Raw genomic sequence first — 22,526 nt, 5'->3', positions numbered from 1 at the left:
GTTTGGAATGCAGAAGATGCGGTAAATGCAAGGAGAAGGTCAAAATCTCCACCAAAACAGTGCCTAAAAATACTGAGAAGAGTCCAAGACTATGGCCTGAAAATGGTACTACATCTGTTGTGGAGGACAATAACTTTAAAATGGTGGAAGTCTATGGGGATGAGGTACAGGAACGAATCAAGCTTCTCCAGTTTTGTCTTATTGGAAGAATGAAGAAAATGAACTGGGATCTCAAGGAAATATGGGAATGGGCGAAATGGTTCTGGGGATAACCAGAGCTCCTGGAACCTTTTAGTCTCAGCAAGAATGAAGTGCTATTCGTATTCGATAATGAAGAACAAGTGACTATGATTTTTTATCAAGGAGGGAGTGCACTTGGTGAAAACCTGCTATCCATATACAGGTGGAACCATTCTTTCAAGACTGGTGCAAAGGCCATAGGGATAAGATTTTATGGTATACCTATTCATGCCTGGGCGGCATCTACTATCAAAGCTCGGGGTTCTCTCTTTGAAACGGTGATGGAAATTCAAACGGAAGGGGACAACCCTCAAAGCATGGAATATGCAAAAGCAAAATTATTCACCACCGAATGGGCCTTTTTACGGTCAGTAGTGAGATTGATACTCAATCGGGGTGGCTGGAGAATTCGGTGTAGAACTGAAAATGGCGGCAACCGATATTATCCGTTTCACCACGGTGAACGAAAATGGCCAAAGTCGAAAACAAATCGGGTACCTGCGAAAACTGAGCAAACGGAGAAGACGGGGGTAAAGGAGTCTTTTCTCCAACGGCTTAATCCAACCAATCACGACTCGTAGGGGCCTAATTGGCTATCTGAAAGATCAAGAAAAGGAAAAGAACCGATGAACGGTCTGATGGCTCGAAACAATATCTGGACCACTAATTCAAAATCAATCGATGGGCGGGAGGAAGTAAGAGCCGCTGATTATAATTTCAATCTGGGCAACGATCATACCACATGGCAGGGGGAAAAAGAAACTTGCGAGACAAGTAACAACGGTACTAGTAAAGCTGATAACGTGCCATATGAACAACCGATCGAACACGTGGTTAACCAGCATTGAACTAGGGTTGGGAAAGATAAACATCGGGTTGACACCTTTAATCCATTACACCAGTGGAGTGATACAGATGGCCCCCCCTCGATTGACATTGAAAACAAATGTCGTGAGATGATTCGATTTGGGTCAATACATGGGAAAATCAGTCGAAGAAAATTAACACTTATGGAGACAGATGGCGTCCGAAGAATCAAAAGGCTAATAAAAAAATGAACCATTATTCTAGAAACCCAATTCATCTAAGGAGAACGGTAGGACTCTCCCCGGGAAAACATCGGCGACAATCTGGCGGGTCGCATTGTGCAAAAAGCGGTAGCGAACACGTTCAATTGGCAAATGGAAGACATGGAATTTGCGTCCACGCCAGAGACTAACAACAATTTGGAGGAGATTGCTCATGAATACTTAAAACTGAAATGGAGGAAAATGGAGACCTCAAAGGGTCTGGGGTTGGAAACTGATGAGGAACTTGCTCTGGTAACGTATCAAGAAAAGGGTGCATTGCGGAATTCTCCCAAGAGGTCGGGGGATTCTGGAGTAAAAGAGGGAATTAAAAAAAAAAAGACAGAAATGGGGGTCAATGGATGGGCTGCATCTTCCTCTCAATGAATTACCATCAACAGAAGAGATTCTGGTGAGGAATCTAGGTTCGGATCTAAATATAGAATCGACGCTTCATGAGGAATCTGTTGAAAAGGGCGTGGATGAGGATTCTGTAGGGGGGGGGAGCAGCTAGTGGGACCGAAACATCATTCGATGATACGTTGGAAGTGGAGCTACATCAGAATATTATGGCATGCTTGCGATGAGGGGGATCAGAGGCGGAGTCTGGTGGTGGAAATCTCGAAATTGAAACTGAGGCTATGGAAGTGATGCGTGAAGACTTGGGCATCAATTCAAACAAAACATCCCTCTTACTCACCGGATGATTTCTGATATATCTGAAAGAGATGATCCTAAATCGGCACCTCAAAAACACCGTGGAAGGGGATCGAGGGAGCTGAAGCGGTTGCAATAAGCATCGCGGGTACAGGGACATAAACTCAGTTACCCTTGAAGATTATATTTTGGAATATTAGGGGATTGGGTTCGGATCGGAAAGTCATGGCTGTAAGGGATACATGCAACAGTAGAAGACCGGACATCATTGTCATCATAGAATCTAAGATGCATGAGGTTCCTGAGGTGTTGATCAATAACCTATGGGGGAGGGATACAGTGGGTGGCAAAGAACGCCAGTGGATCGGCGGGAGGGATTATTGTAATATGGAAAGAAAGCTTGTTCTCTATGGAGGAAAACGAAATAGGTAGGCATGCTGTATCTATTTGGTCCAGACAGATAACATTTTTTGGCTCCTTCCTCCTCACGGCGGTGTATGGACCTTCCCGAGCAAGGGAAAGAGGATCTCTGTGGCTGGAGTTGATGAATATCCGGCAACGATTCTTGGAACAGTGGATCGTTGGGGGAGATTTTAATACAATTAGATATCCTGGGGAGAAGAATGTCTCGGGAAGAATCACTACTAGCATGAGAAGATTATCTGACTTCATAACTCGGGGAGAACTGATTGATCTTCCCTTGGAGGGGTGCAGATTCACCTGGACAAATAACCAAGACAATCTAATATTAAGCAGGTTGGATAGAATATTAATATTCAGAGAATGGAAGGAAAAATTCCCTCGAATTTGTCAGCGAGCATTGCCACGCCCAATCTCTTATCACCATCCAATGTTACTTGAATTATCGGATTTCTCCGGTGAGCCCAAACCATTCAAAATGGACATGTCTTGGTGTGAAAGCAAGGGGTTTGATGAAAAGATTATGCACTGGTGGGGGGAAATGGAAGTATCAGGATGGAAGGGATTTATTTTAAATCAGAAAATAAAAGGCCTCAAAGTTAAGATTCGAAAATCGGTTAATCGGGAAAGCATTTCCCGCGAACAGCGAAAAGAGGAAATTTTGTTAGGGTTACAGCATCTGCATAGAATGGAAGAAAATACCATATTGAGTTCGGAGCAGAAACAACAACAGACGGATCTTAAAATCGAATATGAAGATTATATTCGAAGAGAGGAAATTAGTTGGCGTAAAAAATCTCGCGCCTTATGGCTAAAAGAAGGAGATGGCAACACAAAAAAATTTCACAGAATGGCGAATGAAAGACGGAGGATTAATAACATCAATAGCTTATTAGTTGAGGGTGCCTTGATCGAAGATCCAGATCGCATCAGAGCAATTGCCGTAGAGTACTACCGGAGCTTGTATTCTCAAAAGTATAGATGGAGACCGAGTATTGAAGGGCTGAACTTCAAAACAATATCGGTAGAAAGAAGGACATGGCTCGAAAGACCATTCTCTTTGGAAGAAATCGAAGCTGCTATGGGATCCATGCAGAAGGAAAAATCACCGGGCCCCGATGGATTTCCGATGGGTTTCTACTGCAAATATTGGGACGTGATAAAAAATGATGCTCTGGCAATCATGTCGGAATTTCACGAGCGGGGCATTCTCAATGATGGGTGTAACCCTATTTTTATCACTCTCATACCGACAAAGTTGGGGGCTGTTGAGCTGAAGGACTATCGCCCAATCAGCTTGGTGAACGGCATGTATAAGCTATTGGCTAAGGTTCTTGCCAGGCGAATCTCTACTATTATGCGGGTAATCATATCCAAATTATCAGGGTGCATTTGTTCCTAACCGCCAGATACTCGACGGTATTTTAATCGCCAATGAGGTCATTGACTCGGTTAAAAGAGAATGGGGTAGGGGGATAATTGTCCGAGTAGATCTTGAAAAAGCGTATGACCACGTCGATTGGAACTTCCTCGATTTTACCCTTTCCAATATGGGATTTCGTGAAAAATGGAGAGGTTGGATTAAAGCTTGCTTATCTTCTTCTTCATTCTCTATTATGATCAATGGGTCACCGACTGTATACTTCAAGAGTTCCAGAGGGCTTCGACAGGGGGATCCTCTATCCCCTTATCTCTTTATTATTGTGGCTCAGGTGCTTAGTTTGACCATACGCAAAACTGAAGAGAAAAGGTATCTCTCAGGTCTTCGCATTAGCCAACATTCAGAATCGATATCTCACCTCCAATTCGCTGATGACACACTTGTATTGGTAGATGTAGGGGTCAATAGCATGCGAAATATCAAAAGACTCTTCAGGTGGTTCGAGATAATTTCGGGTTTAAAAATCAATTTCACCAAAAGCGTAGTGGCTGGGATTAATATTGGTTCAGATCAGGTATTGGAGCATGCTAATGCTCTTGGTTGTCTTAAAACCGACTTACCTGTTAAATATTTGGGGCTACCTTTGGGGTTCGGAATCCCGAAGGCATCTCTATGGGATCCTGTTATTGAAAGAACGGAAAGAAAATTGGCATCATGGAAGAAAAGGTATTTATCATTTGGTGGCATAATAACTCTTATCAAAGCTGCCTTATGGAATATGCCCGTCTATGTCATGTCTTTATTTCGGATCCCTGGCTCGGTCGGTTCCAGAATCGAAAGAATTCAAAGGGATTTCCTCTGGGAAGGTAAAGAGGTAAGTAAGAAAGTAAAACATATTTTAAAATGGGATTTGGTCTGTAAAGCTCGGAAAAAGGGGGGCTTGGGAATTGGAAAAATCCGTTTGAGGAACCGGGCTTTGCTCAGTAAATGGCTGTGGCGCTTCGGGACGGAGAAAGAGGCGTAGTAGCATAACGTCGTTATCAAAATATGGATGCGATTGGGGTGGATGGAATTGTGGGACACTTGCCGCGGGGAAGGGATCCAGGGCCTGGAGATCTATAGGCCCGGCATGTGACTCCTTCCTACCTCACATTAGATTCAAAGCAGGGAAAGGGGAGTCTATTCGATTCTGGTCGGACCTCTGGATTGGGGATCAACGGCTTCAAGTTAAATTCCCAGGGCTATTTCATGTGGTATCCAACAAAGAGGCCAGAATTGCTGACTACATATCACGAAATGAAGAAACTGGCAGTGTCTTTTGGGATATTAGATTTGGTGCCCCGACCCTCGAGGATCATTCTCTATCGACTCCTTTTTTTCAAAAGATGAATGAAGGTTCGAACCCTACCCAACCCTCCCCCCTCCCCCCCCCCCCCCCCCCCCCCCCCCCCCCCCCCCCGCGTATTTCAGTTTTTTTTGGACTGTGGCTCATGGTTGTATTAATACCGTAGACGGACTTAAGCGTCTTGGTTTTCATCTAGCCAATAGATGTGTAATGTGCTTCAATGACGAAGAATCTCTTGACCATCTATTCATTAACTGTCCTTTCGCGTACCGAATCTGGATGGGTATTTTCAGATTATTTGGTGTTAAATGGGTGATGGAGTATCGTATATTCCTGACGATCATTCATTGGGTCGGCATGTTTAATGGTTGTCTAGGAAAATGTATGTGGTCGGCAGAGCCTTACGCGATCTTGTGGCACATTTGGGCAGAACGCAACTCCAGAATTTTCCGCGGTAAGGAAAAATCATGGCTCTACATTCTATTGGAAGTGAAACTTTCTATTGTTGTATGGGCACGCTCAAAGGGAGGGATTCCTTATTCAGCCGGATCTATACCCAGACAATGGGGCACTGTATCGAAAGAGAAGAAGATGACATCTCAAATTACTCCTCGTTGGGATCCACCACCGGAGGGGTGGTTGAAGCTTAACTTCGACGGCAGCTCTCTTGGAAATCCGGGAAGGGCATTGGCGGGATTCTTCGTGATAGCGAGGGTCACACTATTATGACATATTCGGGACCGGCTGGAATTTGTGATGAGAACGAGGCGGATGCAAAATCTCTCTTGGCGGGCCTCAAATGATATGCCATCAATAGACTTGGACCGCTGATAATTGAAGGTGATTCCAGCAATGTCATCGGCTGGGCAAGGTGTGAAGGGGGTGGTCCATGGCGAATTCATGCTGTTATAGTTGAGATTTGGGATCTAGTGCGGAACATCCACCCGTCCCTTCAACATCGTTTGAGGACGGCCAATTCCGAAGCTGATGTGTTGGCTAAAGAGGGTACCCACTTATCAGGCATTAGAGTTGTATATCAGCCTGAATTGGGTACCGCTTAGAGTGGCTGTTCTCAGTCATTTCGTTGTTCTTTTTTCTTCTTGGGAACATCTTGTCCCCTTCTTGTACTGTTTTCCTCTATTATCAATAAAAGTAAACTTTCAAAAAAAAACATTCACATACTTGTCCGTGTCTAAACCATATATAGAAGCAACTGACTGGGAAACAAAACTAAAAGAAATAATGGGCATATTAACGGAAAAGAATCCAATGGATGTCACATACTGAAGCTACATTCAACATACATCATCCATGGCCGATGACAATATTGGAGAGTGTGGTAGAGCACATTCCAAATAAAAGATGGTTGGACTCTGTATTCCATGCTAGCAAATTCAGTCAGTTGCAAGTAATACAACTGCACTAGATTTGTGCACAGTGATATTGTTAGACTTTCTTGAGGTAACAAAGCAAAATTCAATTACACCGTTTATTTAAAAGAACAAACAGGACAAGATGATTAATACATTTACAACCTATTCAATTGGGTTAATGTCAATATATAAGCTTCCTAAATGCAGAAAGTTATTATTTAAAGTTCATGACCTTATGATTCTTAATGTTGGAAGATAGCAATAGACACATAAGCAAACATATATGATCTTACCTGAATGGGAAGATACATTGATCTTTTCATACGCAAACTCCTCAATGTCAGGAAAACCAGAACGCTGCATGGATTAAGACCATCACTAACAGAAGCTGTACATTTACTACTGCATGACAGTATGTGACAAATGAAAAGAAAATATGGGAAAGATGTGACCTTTCATGTCATCTGAAACAACAAGACCTCTAATGATATGACATACAAGCTACGAGACATAAGCAGAACCTGTGAATTGTTGTTACAACCCTACCTTATATATTCAAATCCTACAACTTGATTAGAATTTGATGGAAAATAGCCTGTGATTTAACTTGAATCTGATTTTTTATTTTTTTTTAAATCTACATGCATCATGAGACTCAATGAAAATAGAATGAAGTAGGATGTCAATATTTCATATCTTTGATTGTTTAAAAGTTGGTTTTATTTCAATTCACATGCCCAATTGGTCTGGATGCTTTATTTAGCTTTTTACAATGTAGAAACTCTGTAAATTTGGTATACATTAGAAATTTGGCGTGGATTGTTAAGAGTACGAGTGTTTGAGCAATTTGGGCATGTATTATCCCACCCCCCTCCTTCTTCCTTTTTAAATAGTCCTTACATTATTACTACATTTATACTAAATTTGTGGGTGTCAATACCAATTCCCGAAAAATCTCATAATTTAACTTCCAGTTTTATGTTGGTTTGATATGGCCTGTAATGATTTTATAAACCCAATTTAAATTTGAGACATTAATGCAGATCAAGGGAAATTCACGAGAGGAATGCTGCACATATTGAGAAGTATTATAAATTAAAAAGGACAAACTGATGGGGAGATAAGAAAATCCATAAACAAACCAAATACCCAACACATAAACTTCATAAAATTTAAATAAAACAATCTCTAAGTTAAAAGACCAAGAAAAAATGCGAACTCATCAGATAATGCAAACCCTCTCTTAAATCACTAAACTAAGATGAGTCCTAAAAAATTAGCAGATCAAACCCAAGTCACAGAAATTCAAAAACAATAAAAAAGACCCAGAAAATAAAATAAAGTTTCAGATTTTAAACCCATACTTTGTGATCAGGAGGTTCCGTTTTCATATTCTCTGTTCCAACTTCCAGTGTCCTTTTCAAGCCTTTTTTCCTCACATACACGTGAGTCTCAGCTTCTGAATTGGGGATTAGGGTTGAGGATTGAGATTTTTTAGAAGAATATCTTGTCCGTGACATCTTGAACTTGAACTGTAATGAAGAAAATGGAAACAAAGAATTTCTAATCAGAACGAAAGTCATTTTCTTTTGTTAGCATTCTTGGGGTTAGTGTTTAATACTGTGGGCATTTAAGTAATTTCACGAAAGATATTTATATAGACCATCGGGAGAAAAAAATCTAAAATCTTTTCCATGGAAAACTGCAAACTCCTAAAATTTATTTTCCATGGAAAATAACATTTAATTTTCTTCGTAAATATAATTTTCGCTAAATTTCTTTTATCTGGATTCAAACAAGTTGCTGGAAGTAGGGGTGGCAAATTGGCCCAACCGAACCAAAACTGAGCTGAAAATTCGGTTTCGGTTTGGTTTTTACCGAACCGATTCCAATTTCGGTCGTTTCCTCCGATTTCCAATGAATATGAGTAAGGGTTGGCGAAATTGGCCGTCGGTTTGGTTGGTTTGGTTAAACCAAACCGATTCAAATCTCGGTTCGGTAGAACCAAACCGATTCAAAGTTCAGTTCAGTTCGGTTTGGGGGTCAAGCCGAACCGAAACCGAACCATTGCCACTCCTAGCTGGAAGTCATTAAATGTATATAATTTCTAACACTATTACAATCATTATGTTTATAAGGATTTGCTAGTGACTTTTGCATAAAGGCATTCTGTGGCTGGCTGCTGCATGAGAAAGCAGCCAACTCAGATTAATTAAATGAATAAAACAAAATCTGCTGAAAAGTGAGCCTGTGTGGCGGCTCTCACATGCGATAGCCGATAGCCAGCTGCTGCGATGGTCCTTAGTAAATCCAACAAAAGTATATATGTTTTGTGACTCCATGTTTTTAGTGAAGTTGCCATTTGAGTGTGTCCGTTGCTCCTTCATGTAGTTTTATAAATTCTAAGGGCATGTTTGGCTACCATGAATTTATTTTCATGATAAATTAGCTTCTTCAGGTGGTGAGGGACGGAGAGGGATTTATTTTCCGGATACAGGAGGGACTCGTGAGAAGAGCCCAAGAAAAGCCTGAAAAGTCAGGAAATTTAGGAGGACTCAACTTGCTTTGCATTTCATTAGTAATTGAAAGAACACCTCGAATGTGAGAAATCAATATACTCATGGGGTTCCATGTCGTATCCCCTGTAGTTTTTAGAGTCGAAGGTTGTTTTAAAAAATGCTTTCAAATTTTTATGTCAATTACCAAACACGATTCTGATTCTTTAAAATTAGTATAAAAATCAGGAAACAAAAACAAAAACAAAATCAGAATAGTTGTCAAACACATGAATTACTAGCCTACTACCCTCTCCAATCTCTCTTTCTCCCACCAACGCAACCCTTATCCATGGTTTTAAATTTCAACGGAAATCCGAAATTTCGGGTTTCGGTCCAAACCAAAACCAAAATCAGTAATACCCAAAATGGTAGTTTATTTCGGCCGAAATTTTGAAATTCCTGTTGAAATTTTGTTTACCCCGAAATTCGTCGGAAATTTAAGATATTTTAGTCTCGATTTTTAATAATTATTTAATAGTATCTCGAAATTTAGGCCGAAATTACCAAAAATTGGGCCAAATTTCTGTAATTTCAGTCGAAATTCTATACGAGATAAAATAGCCGTTAATTTGATTTCCTCAGATTTTGGCCGAAATTTCAGTTTTGGTGAGGCCCGAAACGCATTCCAAAACCGAAATTTGAAACCACACCCCTATCACACCATTTGGAGATGCTTATTTATAATGAAAAAAATTCTGGCTGCCAGAAATGGCCTAAAATCTCATATTTTTCACAACAATCCATTCTATTGGGGCCAACCAGAACAAGTGGTGCGGTAATTATAGTTTTTTTTATGGATACCGGAGAGAGAGAGAGAGAGAGAGAGTACCTTGAAGTGCAATTCTTTTTGCCTCGGATATGCTTGGAAATATCTCTTTGCTATCATTAACAACAACAAAGATGAACTTTTTTCAAAAGGTACTGTAGGGTCAACATCATAGGATGATCCAAACGTCCATGTTATGGAACACCAAGTAAATAGGTTGTGCCCTAAGAATCATTTCAGAGGACGGTCCTAGCCCTCGGATCTATAGAGGTTTCCATAATATGCAGTTCATCATAGATCGGAGGGCTAGGATCATCCTATGGAAATGATTTTTGGGCCACAACCTATTTACGTAGTGTTCCATGGCATGGACGGTTTGGATCATCCTATGATGTCTGTCGACCGTACAGTACTTTCTGAAAAATAAGGAACTATAACTCTATAAGGGCTTACACGATATAAAATCTCATAAATTCTAATTTAACCACAACATACTACAACCTTTCTTTCCTGTTTTATTTGGAAGAATATAAATGCAGATAAAATGGCAAGTCTCAAATCTTACTTATTTATAAGTTTATGCTGCATTCTTTAACCCTTCTTGGCTTCTTCTGCTCCTTTTGCTTTGTAGAAAAGGAACAGAGATAGAGAGAGAGAGTAGTGTTCCATAAATCTAAACCGTTCTTCCCATTTCTTATATATCAGGATCTGAAACATTATTTGGCTTGGATCTGTGCCAAATTCTGAGTCGCTCCAAGTGATTCTGTTCCACGCTCCTCAGAGCAGAGAATGAGAAGCTTTGAAGACTGACACCTTAGCTACGAACTCTTCAATGTTATTATTTGAACTCCCACCTTCAGCAAGGGCCTCTTTTGCGAATTCCCTCCATTTATTTGCATTCATCCTAATCTCTTTCCCTCTCTCTCCTTCCATTACTTCCCTTATACAATCCTTCATCTCTTTCCTTCTCACAACCCCCTTCTCACCCATCTTAACTCTTAGTCCCACTCCCCAAACATCCTCTATATACTTGGCATTAGTGGGTTGGTCTGTCCACTGTGGCATTGCCACCATTGGCACTCCTAGACTCAATGCCTCTAGTGTGGAATTCCACCCACAATGTGTGAGGAAGCATCCTACTGCTTTGTGAGCCAACACTTCCAATTGTGGACACCAAGTTACCACCAATCCCTTCTCTATTGTTTCCTCTACAAATTTGCTTGGGAGCTTGTTATGCTCAGACTCCCTCACTACCCACAAGAAATTGTTGTTACCTTCTTTCAACCCATATGCCAACTCCTCCATCTGATCTGCTTCCAAGTTAGCTACGCTCCCAAATGATACATAGACAACCGACGCAGTTGGCCTCTCGTCTAACCACTTCTTGCACAAATCGCTGTTGGGGTTCGAAAGATCTATGTTGTAACTGTTGTCACCCTCAATAAGGTTGTCTAGGTATAAAGATGGTAAAGTCGGCCCGATCATCATGACAGGCAAAAGCCCCTCCATCCAACGCACCACCTATCGAAACGTCATTAGATGGTAAATTTGTTAGAAAGTGATTATTAAATTTAAAAAATGTTTACTCTTAAGGCCCTATTTGTTGTTATGACGACCTATTGTGAGTCCAGAACCAATTATTGGATTAAATTTTGAGTCCATAGTTGGTTTTGGACTCACAATAGGTTGTCATAATATTAAATGAACAGGGCCCAAAGATTTGTTAAGAACAAAATTGAGAAGAGAGCAGAATAGGTGGGGGGACAAAAAGGAAATTATTTTTGTATGTGTCCCATCCATGACAAGGCCTGACAGTTAAGCACAGGTGTCCCATTGAGGTGGTCAAGCACATAAAGTGGATTTAGAGGAATTTTCTATGGAGGGTGCTAATGATAAGAGGAAAACCCATCTTGTAAGATGGAAGGATGTGTGTAGACTAATCAAGTCTAGGGGACTAGGGATCGGCAACATAAAGAATGTCAAGAAGGCACTACTAGGAAAATGGTTGTGGAGATTTGGTGAGGAAAGACAAATGTTGTGGACTAGAGTAATTTAAGGAAAGAATGGAGCCCATCCAGGCAATTGATACTCTCGTAATAACTATAGAAGTTGTAACTTAACAATTTATAGATATATTGGCATGAGAATGCTTTGGGAGGGAAGATGGCCGGCTAGTTTGGAAGATGGATTTTAGACGTAACTGCTTTGAGAGAGAGAGAGAGAGAGAGAGAGAGAGAGAGAGAGAGAGAGAGAGAGAGAGAGAGAGTTGCCCACTTTGTAGATATGCTAGATGCCAAATACATTGGGAGTAGTGGAGGAGATATGAGACTATGGACATTCACCTCTTCAGGAGAGTTCACTGTTAAGTTCTTCTACATCTACATCGCTTCATACCCCTCATCCTCGCACATTGCCAAAGTATATATGGAGCATCCCAGCACCTCCTAGAGTTAGTGCTTCTGGCTGGGCAGCATCACAGAATTGGATTCTGACTGTGGACCACGTTCAAAATCACAGAATTCTTGATTATTGCATACTTTGCGTGAGAATCTATAGACCATTTGCTTTTGCACGGTAGGTTTGCCAGAGAGGTATGATGTATCCTGGACAGATTTGGTATGACGTAGGTTTTTATCCTTAGGCTATCTAATCACCTTGAGTCATGGTACTCTGTACAATAGCCCAAGAAAGGGGGAATACTCTAGAGGGTTGCATTATTAGTGGATGTTTTGGAAGGAAAGAAATGTTCGAATCTTCAAGAGATTATAAAAATCCCTCTCCATGTTTACAAGAGTTCAGTGAGTAAGCCCCTTTAGAGATAGGGCCGAGCTTTAAAGTAAGCGGGAACGAACAGGTAAAAGCCCTCATGTCCATATTGTAAACCTTATAGTCTTTTGAGTGAGTTGCATCCCACGCTTTAGCCTTTACTTGGGGTTGGATGTATGACGTTATTAGAAATAGTTCGACGAAATCACAAAAAAGCCAGATCAATTGATCCCTTGATGAACCGCTCCACCCCTAAAATAGAGTGGCTAACCTTAATTTCGATGGCTCTAGCGTTGGTAATTCTGGTACAGTAGGGATTTGTGGTCTTCTGAGAGATGACACAGGAGACACTAGATGGGCCCTTTTCGGCCCCATTGGATTCAAAGATTCTAATGAGGCGGAAATCATGTCGCTTCTTCAAGCCATTAGGATGGTGAAGATGCCTGACATGGATCATCTCATGGTTGAGAGAGACTCTATCAACATCATCAAATGGATGGACGGATCACATACCCCTTGGAGGTTCGCAACGTACATTGATGAGATCCTGGATTGCAGGGGCTCAACTTACAATGATTTCCTCTGTTTGGTTGCCAGGTTTTTTTTGTTCCTGGGAGTTATGTGGGAGAAAAAAATACCCTGGGAGATAGTTGGGAAAAAAAGTCCTAGAAGTATCCTGGTAAAATAAGAATCCCATGTTTGGTTGACCGGATTATGGTGGGGAAAAAAAAAACCTTTGTTTGGTTGCTTGAACTGTTGGGTAGAAAACCTTACTTCTCAAGCTTATTTTGGTTCCTGAGTTTATTTTTGTTCCTGGGTTTATCTTGGGATGGGATGAAAAGGCAATCATTACAAAAGTGGGATTAAAAAATTCACCCCACAAGTAATCATTACAAGAGTGGGATTAAAATAAACCTAGTGCTAAAAGGCAACCAAACATGGGATGGGACCAAAATTTAACTAACTCTTCCTGGGACAAAAATTTAACAGGCAACCAAACAGGTTAGCTCCAGCTTTTAACTCCCTTGTTATGTAGCTCCGACTCCCTCGATCGATCAGGATCTTCTTCGTCTCTTTTTAACAAAATATCTATCTTTCAAAAAAACAACAACAAAAATTCGAGCAATGATATGATGATGATGATGATAACAATAATAATAATAATAATAATAATAATAATAATGATAATAATGATGATAATAATAATAATAATAATATCAAGTCAAAATTGAACCAAAGGATGAAGTAATTTGGGCCTCATATCATGGGTTCAATGCCCACTAAGATTTATGCTTATAATTTTTATGAATATAAAAATTAACAACCATTTAGTTCCTCAATTTGAATCTTTCCCATAATATGGAGTTTCTTTTGAATTTTCTTTACAAATTTTCTAATAAATGCGTAAACATTTCTATCCCTTCTAGAATCGTCTAATCAAAAATACTTTTCCTATGTCTGCAGTAATTGATATTCTTTGATGCCAAATATACTAGATATGTGTTGTTATTCATCAAAACAGATTAATTTTTAAGGCCCCATAATTAATTTAGGCCACTGTTAATGACACTACCATGTTTTAATAATTGCACAAACTAGGCTTGTCATGTGTTTCTTAGTTGGCTTCTGATAACTTTTTGGAACTGTAATGACCTTTGACATTAAATAATAAAAGACACGATGGGTTAGTGCAATTATGTAAACAAGGTCGTGCTAATAATATCATTTCCCTTTGTGTAAAGTGTGCAAAGTTGAAGTCCTACCTCATCCTCCAACTTGTCCAAGGTGTTAACAAGGATCAAATCAGCTTTCTCCAAGTTAGAGAATTGGTTCAAAACAATCTCTAGTATCCTCGGGTGGGATTTTGGCTCCGAAATGAACGAAGGAAGATCGGAAATTCTAAGGTCAGGAAATCCAGGCAAGGAAATGGTGGTGGCTTCTAGAGGGAGGGTCAAGTGACCTTTGCTCATATGGTAGTAGATGGCATCAACCGCGCAAGACTGAGTGGAGAAAGAAGCTCCATATAGGCCAAGTTGCTTGGCTACATCTAGAGCCCAAGGAAGAATGATGTCATAGACCAAGCAACAAAATGGGTCACTAGAGCCTTCATGTTTCTCTACCAACTTGGTTAAGGTTCCTGATCCATTGGCTAAGAAGTCAGAATTTTCTTTCTTTGCTAGCACATCTTGGCCAGCCAAAATGTGTTCGACCTTGAGCAAGCCACTTCCAATATGCATGGACATGGGGGCGTAGATAGGAGTGGCTACTGTGACTTTGAGGCCTTTGGAGGCTAAGCGCTTAGCGAATTGGAGCATTGGGTATATGTGTCCTTGGACTGGAAAGGGAAGGACTAGAACATGGGCCATGTGAGCTCTATCTTTCTTCTCCATCTCTTTGGAAACTAACTATTCTAGAGATTTTAGTGAATGGGTCGTGAGGATGTAGGAGGACTCTTTATAGAAAAACAGGAATTTTATTAGGAGGAAGATAGCTTTTTGTCAGTGTGAATGAAAACCTACGTAGCATCAAAAAAAAGATAATTTAAAGGGATTTGGTAGGGGGAATGTTGCACGAGAGAGCATCCACACAGGCTCACTTTTCAGCATTTTTTTTCTGATTCAATTAATGGTCTGAGGTGGCTGCTCTCTCGTGCAACAGCCAGCCTCGAAATGCCTTTGTGTGAAAGTCCCTAGCAAATTCCAATTTAAAAATATTTCATAATCTTATAAAAAAGGAACCTCTCTCTCACAAGTCACAACTTTGGTTGCACATACCAGAGCACCATCCACTTTAGAAGCAATAAACCATTAAACACTCTTCATAACCTAGGCTCCATCTAATTTATTTTCTTCTTCAATGTTACACCCTAGTACAACACTTCGTATCATCAGTATTCACGTGATCCTCACATCATATTCACTTATTCAATCGTTCTTTGCACATCATATTATTTTATTGGTATATTTATCTATCTAGCACTCATACATATATAATATTTAGAGAAAATGACCAAAAAAAAGGCCTTTATTATGATAATGACGTGTCCAGAGGGGAGATTTGAAAATGACTAATATAGAGTGACTTTGACGAGAATACCCTTCCTTACATACGTTTTTCTTCTCTCTCCCTCTCCCTCTCTCTCTCTCCCTCTCTCTCCCCTATCAAATCAACTGAGAACTATGATGATTACTTTCAGCTGTTGGAAATATAAATTTCAGAAAAGCAAAGCACTTTACCCACCCACCTCTCTCTCCCTCTCCGGCGGTCTTCTCGCCGGTCTTCTCTACCTCTCTCGCCGGTCCTCTCTCTCCCCGCCACCGGCACAAAAGAGGCTGGTACCCCTCTGACTGTGAGTTTATTTTTTTGAGATGGGTTTTTTTTTTTTGGAAATGGCCTCACCGTGACTTTCTCCTTCTCTTTTGTCAAAGATCAATAGGTAAAACCCAATAGAGTTTTGGAAAAAATGGTTTAAATCAATATTTGTGAAAAATCGTTTTTTAAAACCCTTAATATATTTTCTCATTTTTCAAAGATCAATGGTTTAAGAGATGGTTTAAAGCAATAGTTTGTCAGAAGTATATTTTGAAACCCATAATCTGCATGGTTTAAACCACAATTTTGTAGAAAATCAATTGGAAAATTCGTAATTTCTGCAAAATCAATGGTTTAAACCTACAGTTTGTAAGAAGTTGAGATATCATTGGTTTAAACACCTAATATTTTACAACTCAGTTGAGAAAACAGCTAATTTTTCAAATAATTTGTCACAGATTATTTGAACAATCAATTGTTTAAACCAATAATGTGTGAGATATCATTGGTTTAAACCACTAATATTTTATAACACAGTTGAGAAAACCTCTAAATTTTCAAATATCAATGGTTTAAATCAATAATTTCTCACAGATTATTGCTTTACAACCCTAAAGTTTGAACAATCAATTGTTTAAACCAATAATGTGTGAGATATCATTGGTTTAAACCACTAATATTTTATAACACAGTTGAGAAAACCTCTAAATTTTCAAATATCAATGGTTTAAATCAATAATTTCTCACAGATTGTTGGTTTACAACCCTAAAATTTGAACAATCAATTGTTTAAACCAATAATGTGTGAGATATCATTCGTTTAAACCATTAATATTTTATAACTCAGTTGAGAAAACCTCTAAATTTTCAAATATCAATGGTTTAAATCAATAATTTCTCACAGATTATTGGTTTACAACCCTAAAGTTTGAACAATCAATTGTTTAAACCAATAATGTGTGGAATATCATTGGTTTACACGCCTAATAATTTAGAACTCAGTTGAGAAAACCCCTCATTTTTCAAATATGAATGGTTTAAATCAATAATTCCTCACACATTATTTGTTTACACCCCATTCCATTGCTTCCTTTGTAGGGGCATAAACCACCATTCGACTGGTTCACTCCAAAGTATCATTCTATTGCATTGCACCAATACTAACCTCCCTTCCATGAAAAGGTATGTAGTTCCCTTTCCATTCTCCTCTATTTCCATTTTTAGCACATTTAAATTGCATTAAACAACTTCTAATAAGTGTTTAATTTTGTCTTTACAGGAGAGAGGAACGAAGGGCTTCTTTTGTCTTACACATCGACGGCACTCTAAAGGATGTGCTATCATTTGAATACGTGGGCGGCAAGATGTTGCCTCTTATTGTTGGTCGGAGAGCAAAATATAGAGATTTTGAGAATCTAATTCATAGGAAAATTGGGACCAATAGAAGTGACGTTTCTCTATTTATAAAGTGTCGATATGTTTTCGACTCATCTCATATCATCTTATATGATATTCGAGATGACAACGACCTTGATCTAGTAATGATGCTCTTTGATAGTACGGTCATTAACACTGTGAGCCTATATGTAAGTAAAGAGTTCAGATTCGGAGGGAACAATTCTCCGGAGCCTACGATTCCTTCCTCATTTGCAGAGGCTTCGAGGCCGAATATTAGTACTGTCCCCGTGGTTTCTGCATCACCGATTGTAACGGCCGTTGGTCGAAAAGAGAAAAGAACGCTTGGCGGTATTCATACCATACATCGGTAAATTATAGTATTGAACGTTGGGTGCGATTAATATTCATTCCTTTCATTGGATCATCAATTACTTTAACTTTAATTGGCTACCGATCTGCAGGTATGAAGTGGACTTGAATCAGGATTTTGAAGATCCCACTTTGAATGAGACCGGCGCGATTGAGACCGACTTTGAGAAAAGCCAACCAGGCATAAACGATTGGGACTTCTGTAGGGATTTTGGAGGTGATATTCATGATATTGATTTGGTTCGACCGAACGATGGCAGTAATGACGACGATGAAGAGGACTTCGGTTATGATGAAGACGACTTCGGTTATGATGAAGAGGAATTCCGTTATGATGAAGAGGACTTCGGTCACGATGATGAATTGGGTCATGAGGAGGAGGATGAACCTAGTAATTATGTAGGCGATGCTTTGGGAAATACCAATATAAGGCAGCCGATGGAAGCGGATGAAATGGTTGTAGGGGGTGATGAAGTAAATGTGATCGTGGGACCTGAGGATTTCACGGTCGGGGCAATCTTCCCAAATCTTAAAGTCTTTCAGAAGAAAGTCACAGAGTACGCAATCCGGCATCGGTTTGTGTTTGTCCCACAAGAGACAAATCCCACAAAGTACGGCGTTAGATGCAAGGATCGTACATGCCCATGGCGTATCACAGGGACCACTTATACATATTATGTTAAGGTAAAAACATTTATCCCTCAGCACACATGCTCAAGCACAATGAAAGGGAACGATCATCCCATGGCCACAGCAAAGTGGGCTGCTGAGTGCTCTCTAGCCTTATTCGAAAGCCCAGAAGATGTTAGGGCTCCTATGATAAGACGGTACATCAAGGCCCACTGGAGTATAACAATGTCGTATCGAAAAGCCCACATGGCAAAGATGATCATACAGGAAATTATGTGTGGGAATGCCGAAGCGTCATATCGCATCCTGCCTGCATATGCTGATGAGTTGGTAAGAAGGAATCCTGGCACAGTAGTGCAGTTGTGCCGAACTCGAGACCTGCGGCCAAGAGGGGATGATACATTTGGGCGTTTCTTTTGGTCATTTGGCCCTAGCATTAGTGCGTTCAATCGAACAGTTAGGCCCCTCGCCCTAATTGATGGGACCCATCTGCGGGGGAAGTACAGGGGGACTCTACTAGCCGCAACTGCGATAGATGGCAACAATGGGTTATTCCCGCTGGCACTTGCAGTAGTCGAGGCCGAGACGTATGAAAGCTGGGTATGGTTTTTGCATTTGTTCCGTCAGAATTTCATTTCGGCAGGACGAGATGTCATCACGATTGGGTCTGACCGGATGAAGGGGTTGCCTAGAGCCGTAGCGGAAGCTCTCCCAGGGTTGTACCATTTCTATTGCATCCACCACCTCAGTGCCAACTTCCATGGAAAATTTAAGAGTGAAGATCTGCGGAAACTTTTTATGAATGCTGCATATTCCCTAAGGGAGGGTGTTTTTAAGGATGCGATGGAGAGTATTAAAACCATGAGTAAAAGTGCAGAGAAATGGATATCGGAGATTCCTAAACAAAATTGGGCCAGCTCTTATTTTGAAGGTTGTAGATATAACGTGCTGACAACTAACGCGGCTGAGAGCTTCAATGCACTTTTAAAGGGCGCAAGGGAGCTGCCTATTGCAGCACTTGTGGAACAGACAAGATGGAAACTATCTGACTTCTTTCATTACCGTCAGAAGGCAGGTACGAAGTGGACGACTCGTTTGACCCCAAACGCGGAAGACTGGTTGGCCGAACAATGTATTCTAGCAGGTGCTTATATGGCGCACCAGTGTGGTTGGACCGTATATGAGGTGAAGTCCAAGTACCACGTTGATGAGGTGGACTTAGAAAAGAAAACATGTACGTGTCGTTTGTTTCAAACGATGGGAATGCCGTGCTCCCATGCAATAGCAGCCATGGGACTGGACCAACGAGACCCATACAGTTACTGCGGGGAATGGTATCATGCCGATACGTATCGGAGGACTTACGATGGAGCAATTTATCCCACGTTAGACCGATCGCAATGGCCGGAGTGTACCCATCCTTTGCCGTTGGTATTGCCGCCAAAATCAAGACGACAGCCAGGCCGACCGAAAAAAGTGAGAACGGAGAGAGGGATGCAAAGAGGAGTGCACCATAAGTGCGGTATTTGCCGTCAACTTGGACATAATAAGAGATCGTGCAAGAATCCGCCCATCGTAACTCCTCAACCAAACGTGGTCACAATCGGGCCTTCCGCAGCAATGGAAAATTGGTATGTAATTTTTGAACTTCTGTTTACTCTTATATTATGATCCTCAATATAATCCGTGCCCCATCTTGAAACTATTCTACTAAATTTGATTGCAGGCCCGTCCTATCCCGCCCACCTCCGTTCTTTTAAGTAGGATTCTTTTGTTCTATTTTTCGGATCATTTGAATTGAAGGGACTTGGATTTCGTTGATAGAAACTGTTTCGAGGGTCGTCATCTAATGCTTTATCGAAAACTTCTGGTCTAAGGACCAATGAAGCACTGCGCAATTCAGAAGTTTGGATTCATCTGAAGATTATGAAGTTATATGGGAATGGCCTAGAATTATGTGTAGTCTATTTTTGAGAAATTTTACTGTTTGATACCCTATAATGTACAGCCTTCAATTTGTACGTACAAAATGGTTGATTAATGAAGTTTGCAACACAGGTTTCATTTTAGATGCTACTTTCATGCCATTTGCAAATGGGGGCAATTATGAATGCAAGTTTTGTTCTGCCTAAAATGGGTATCCTTGATCAAGCACACTCACTGTCAAAAAGTATAAAGCTATATAAAGCTCCAAAAATATCCAACCATCATATAGCAGCTGTAGAAATATAAAGCTCCAAAAATATCCAACCATCATATAGCAGCTGTAGAAATATAAAGCTAATACAGCCCAAAACATCCAGAAAGAGACTCACAATATAGCAAAGGAGTCGGACCAAAAAAATTGAGCCATCAGCAAATAACTGCATCCATCTACTGGTCTGGAGGAGGTGGTGGCGGATAAGAAGAGGAATTGCCCGGGTGCTTACTCGACGGACCACCGGTGAGGTACTGATAAAGGGTAGAGAACTGGGCGTCAACGTGAGTCGAGAGCGATTGGAAACGCGTAGACATCTCTGCGTCAACATGGGTAGTGAGCCGCTCAAACTGCGTGGTCATAGATCGCTCAAGGGCCTCCTGCATGGCTGCGAAACCCTGAGACAAATCCGAAGAGGCATAGGGCGCCGCAGGGGCCTCAGTGTCCGGAGCGTCCTCGTCTTCTTCTTCATCAGGGTCTACGGCAACTTCTTCATCAGGGTCAACGGCAACTTCTTGATTCGCAAGTGCCATGCGCCGGAAGGTCCGATCATCAAAAGGAGCGGTGGGAGTGTCGGTTGCCTCACTCTCCAGAGTGATACCGAAGTGGCGAAATACATAGGTAAGGAGCATGCCATACGGCAATGAGGCGCGATGTCGAGAAAGAGTCTGGAACATGAAGCGAAAGATGATGTATGGTAGACAAAGCCGGCGACCCTCAAGGATGCAATATATGATGTATGCCTCAAGGGGTCGGATGGCATCGGTCATGCCACCGCGTGGGGTGAAGTTGTTGAACATGAAGTTATGAAGCATTTTGGCCACGGGTATGAGGTGAGAAGTTCGCACAAGCATGTTGGGCCGATAGTGCTTCGTAATTCGGCCAAACACAGTGTCGTGATCAAGATCTGGGAGGGAATGGATTCCATTGCTTGGCCAAAAGTAATGGTCAAAGCCGTCGGAACTAATTGCGAGAATCTCAGCAAGTTGATGAATATTGAGTTTGATGGGGGTGTTCTTGACACGAGATTCAATTCCGAAGTAAGAGGGAGTGATAGTGAGATTGGTATAGAAAAGACGAACTAACCGAGGGTAGACAAGCTCGTTGAGATGAAGAAATTGGGTCCACCCAACGGCATCAAATCGCGCTTGAAGGTCGAAATGGTGGAGAACGTCGGGCTCAATGAATCGGCCGGTGAGGATGCCCCGATTAGCCAGTTTTGGCCATGTCTTCTTGGCTTGGGCGGAGGAGAAGTATGAATCGGAAATAAACTCAGTTTCCCGAAGCGGAGCTTTAGCCTTGGCTCTCTTTCTTGATGGTCCTTCATCGTCTCGGCCGCCGGAGGAACGGCCAAACTTAGGATTTTTCGTTCTAGGCATGGTTGGAAAATTAGGGTTTGAAGAGAAGGAAAGAAAAGAGAGAAAAAGAGGGATTTGAAGCCCTAAATGGAAGAATATGACGAAAGAAGGGGGGAGAAGGAAGAAAAACGGGTTGCATGTAGGATGGAGAGGAGAGATTGGGGAAAAGAAGAGGAAGGGACACCTAAAAGATGGAAAAATGAGAGAAAGAGAAAAGGGTTTCAAGAAAAATGGTGTGGGTAGGGTTTAGGAGAGGAATGTAGGGTTTCGTAAGGAAGAAGAGGATCGAGGATGGAGGGAGTATGGATGGTGGATTTAGGGGAAAAAAAATAAAAAACAAAATGAGATGGAGGAGAAAAAGGGAGAAACAAAAATGAGAAAAACGAGTCGGTCCACTCTTTATGCGCGCCTGTTCCGAAACTCGGAATTCCGAAAAAAACATGCGGAATTCCGAGACATTTTTTTTGTCATTTCGGTTAGTGCGGAATTCCGAGAAAAATAGCGCGGAATTCCGTAGTACGCAACTCGAATGTCGACGTTTGGGATATGGGTACTGCGGAATTCCGAAGTCGGAATTCCGAAGCATTTTTCGGAATTCCGCAGTAAGGTTCCGACGAATTTTTTTTCCTTGCTTAATGTTTTCACAAATTTCTCACTGATTATTGCCCACAATTTGTCATCTGATTTTT

At 41.0% G+C, this 22,526-nt stretch overlaps 2 protein-coding genes across 3 annotated transcripts in view; both read right to left on the bottom strand.

Moving 5' to 3' along the window:
- LOC143861085 (endonuclease III homolog 1, chloroplastic-like) overlaps window positions 1-8,084 on the bottom strand; it is a 40,739-nt gene extending 32,655 nt beyond the window's left edge. For both annotated transcript variants that reach the window (XM_077371979.1, XM_077371980.1), the window contains exons 1-2: window positions 7,848-8,084; window positions 6,777-6,840 (exon numbers count right to left, since the gene is read on the bottom strand). In XM_077371979.1, coding sequence (XP_077228094.1) covers window positions 6,777-6,840; window positions 7,848-8,066 — 283 coding nt within the window. In that variant the 5' untranslated portion in view covers window positions 8,067-8,084. The remainder of the gene's footprint in view (window positions 1-6,776; window positions 6,841-7,847) is intronic.
- Window positions 8,085-10,263: 2,179 nt separating this feature from the next.
- On the bottom strand, window positions 10,264-15,019 carry LOC143861083 (mogroside I-E synthase-like). Its single transcript, XM_077371978.1, has 2 exons — window positions 14,337-15,019; window positions 10,264-11,328 (listed from the first exon to the last, which is right to left on the bottom strand). The coding sequence occupies exons 1-2, from the start codon at window positions 14,961-14,963 to the stop codon at window positions 10,585-10,587; spliced, it is 1,371 nt and encodes a 456-aa protein (XP_077228093.1). The 5' UTR covers window positions 14,964-15,019; the 3' UTR covers window positions 10,264-10,584.
- Between the last annotated feature and the right edge of the window lie 7,507 nt (window positions 15,020-22,526).

This window comes from Tasmannia lanceolata, unplaced genomic scaffold, assembly GCF_043159265.1.
Source record: "Tasmannia lanceolata isolate RefF3 unplaced genomic scaffold, GAP_Taslan_0.1 ptg000037l, whole genome shotgun sequence".
Lineage (NCBI taxonomy): Eukaryota > Viridiplantae > Streptophyta > Magnoliopsida > Canellales > Winteraceae > Tasmannia > Tasmannia lanceolata.
The sequence above is the reverse complement of the archived record's forward strand: the minus strand, read 5'-3'. Positions and strand labels throughout refer to the sequence as shown.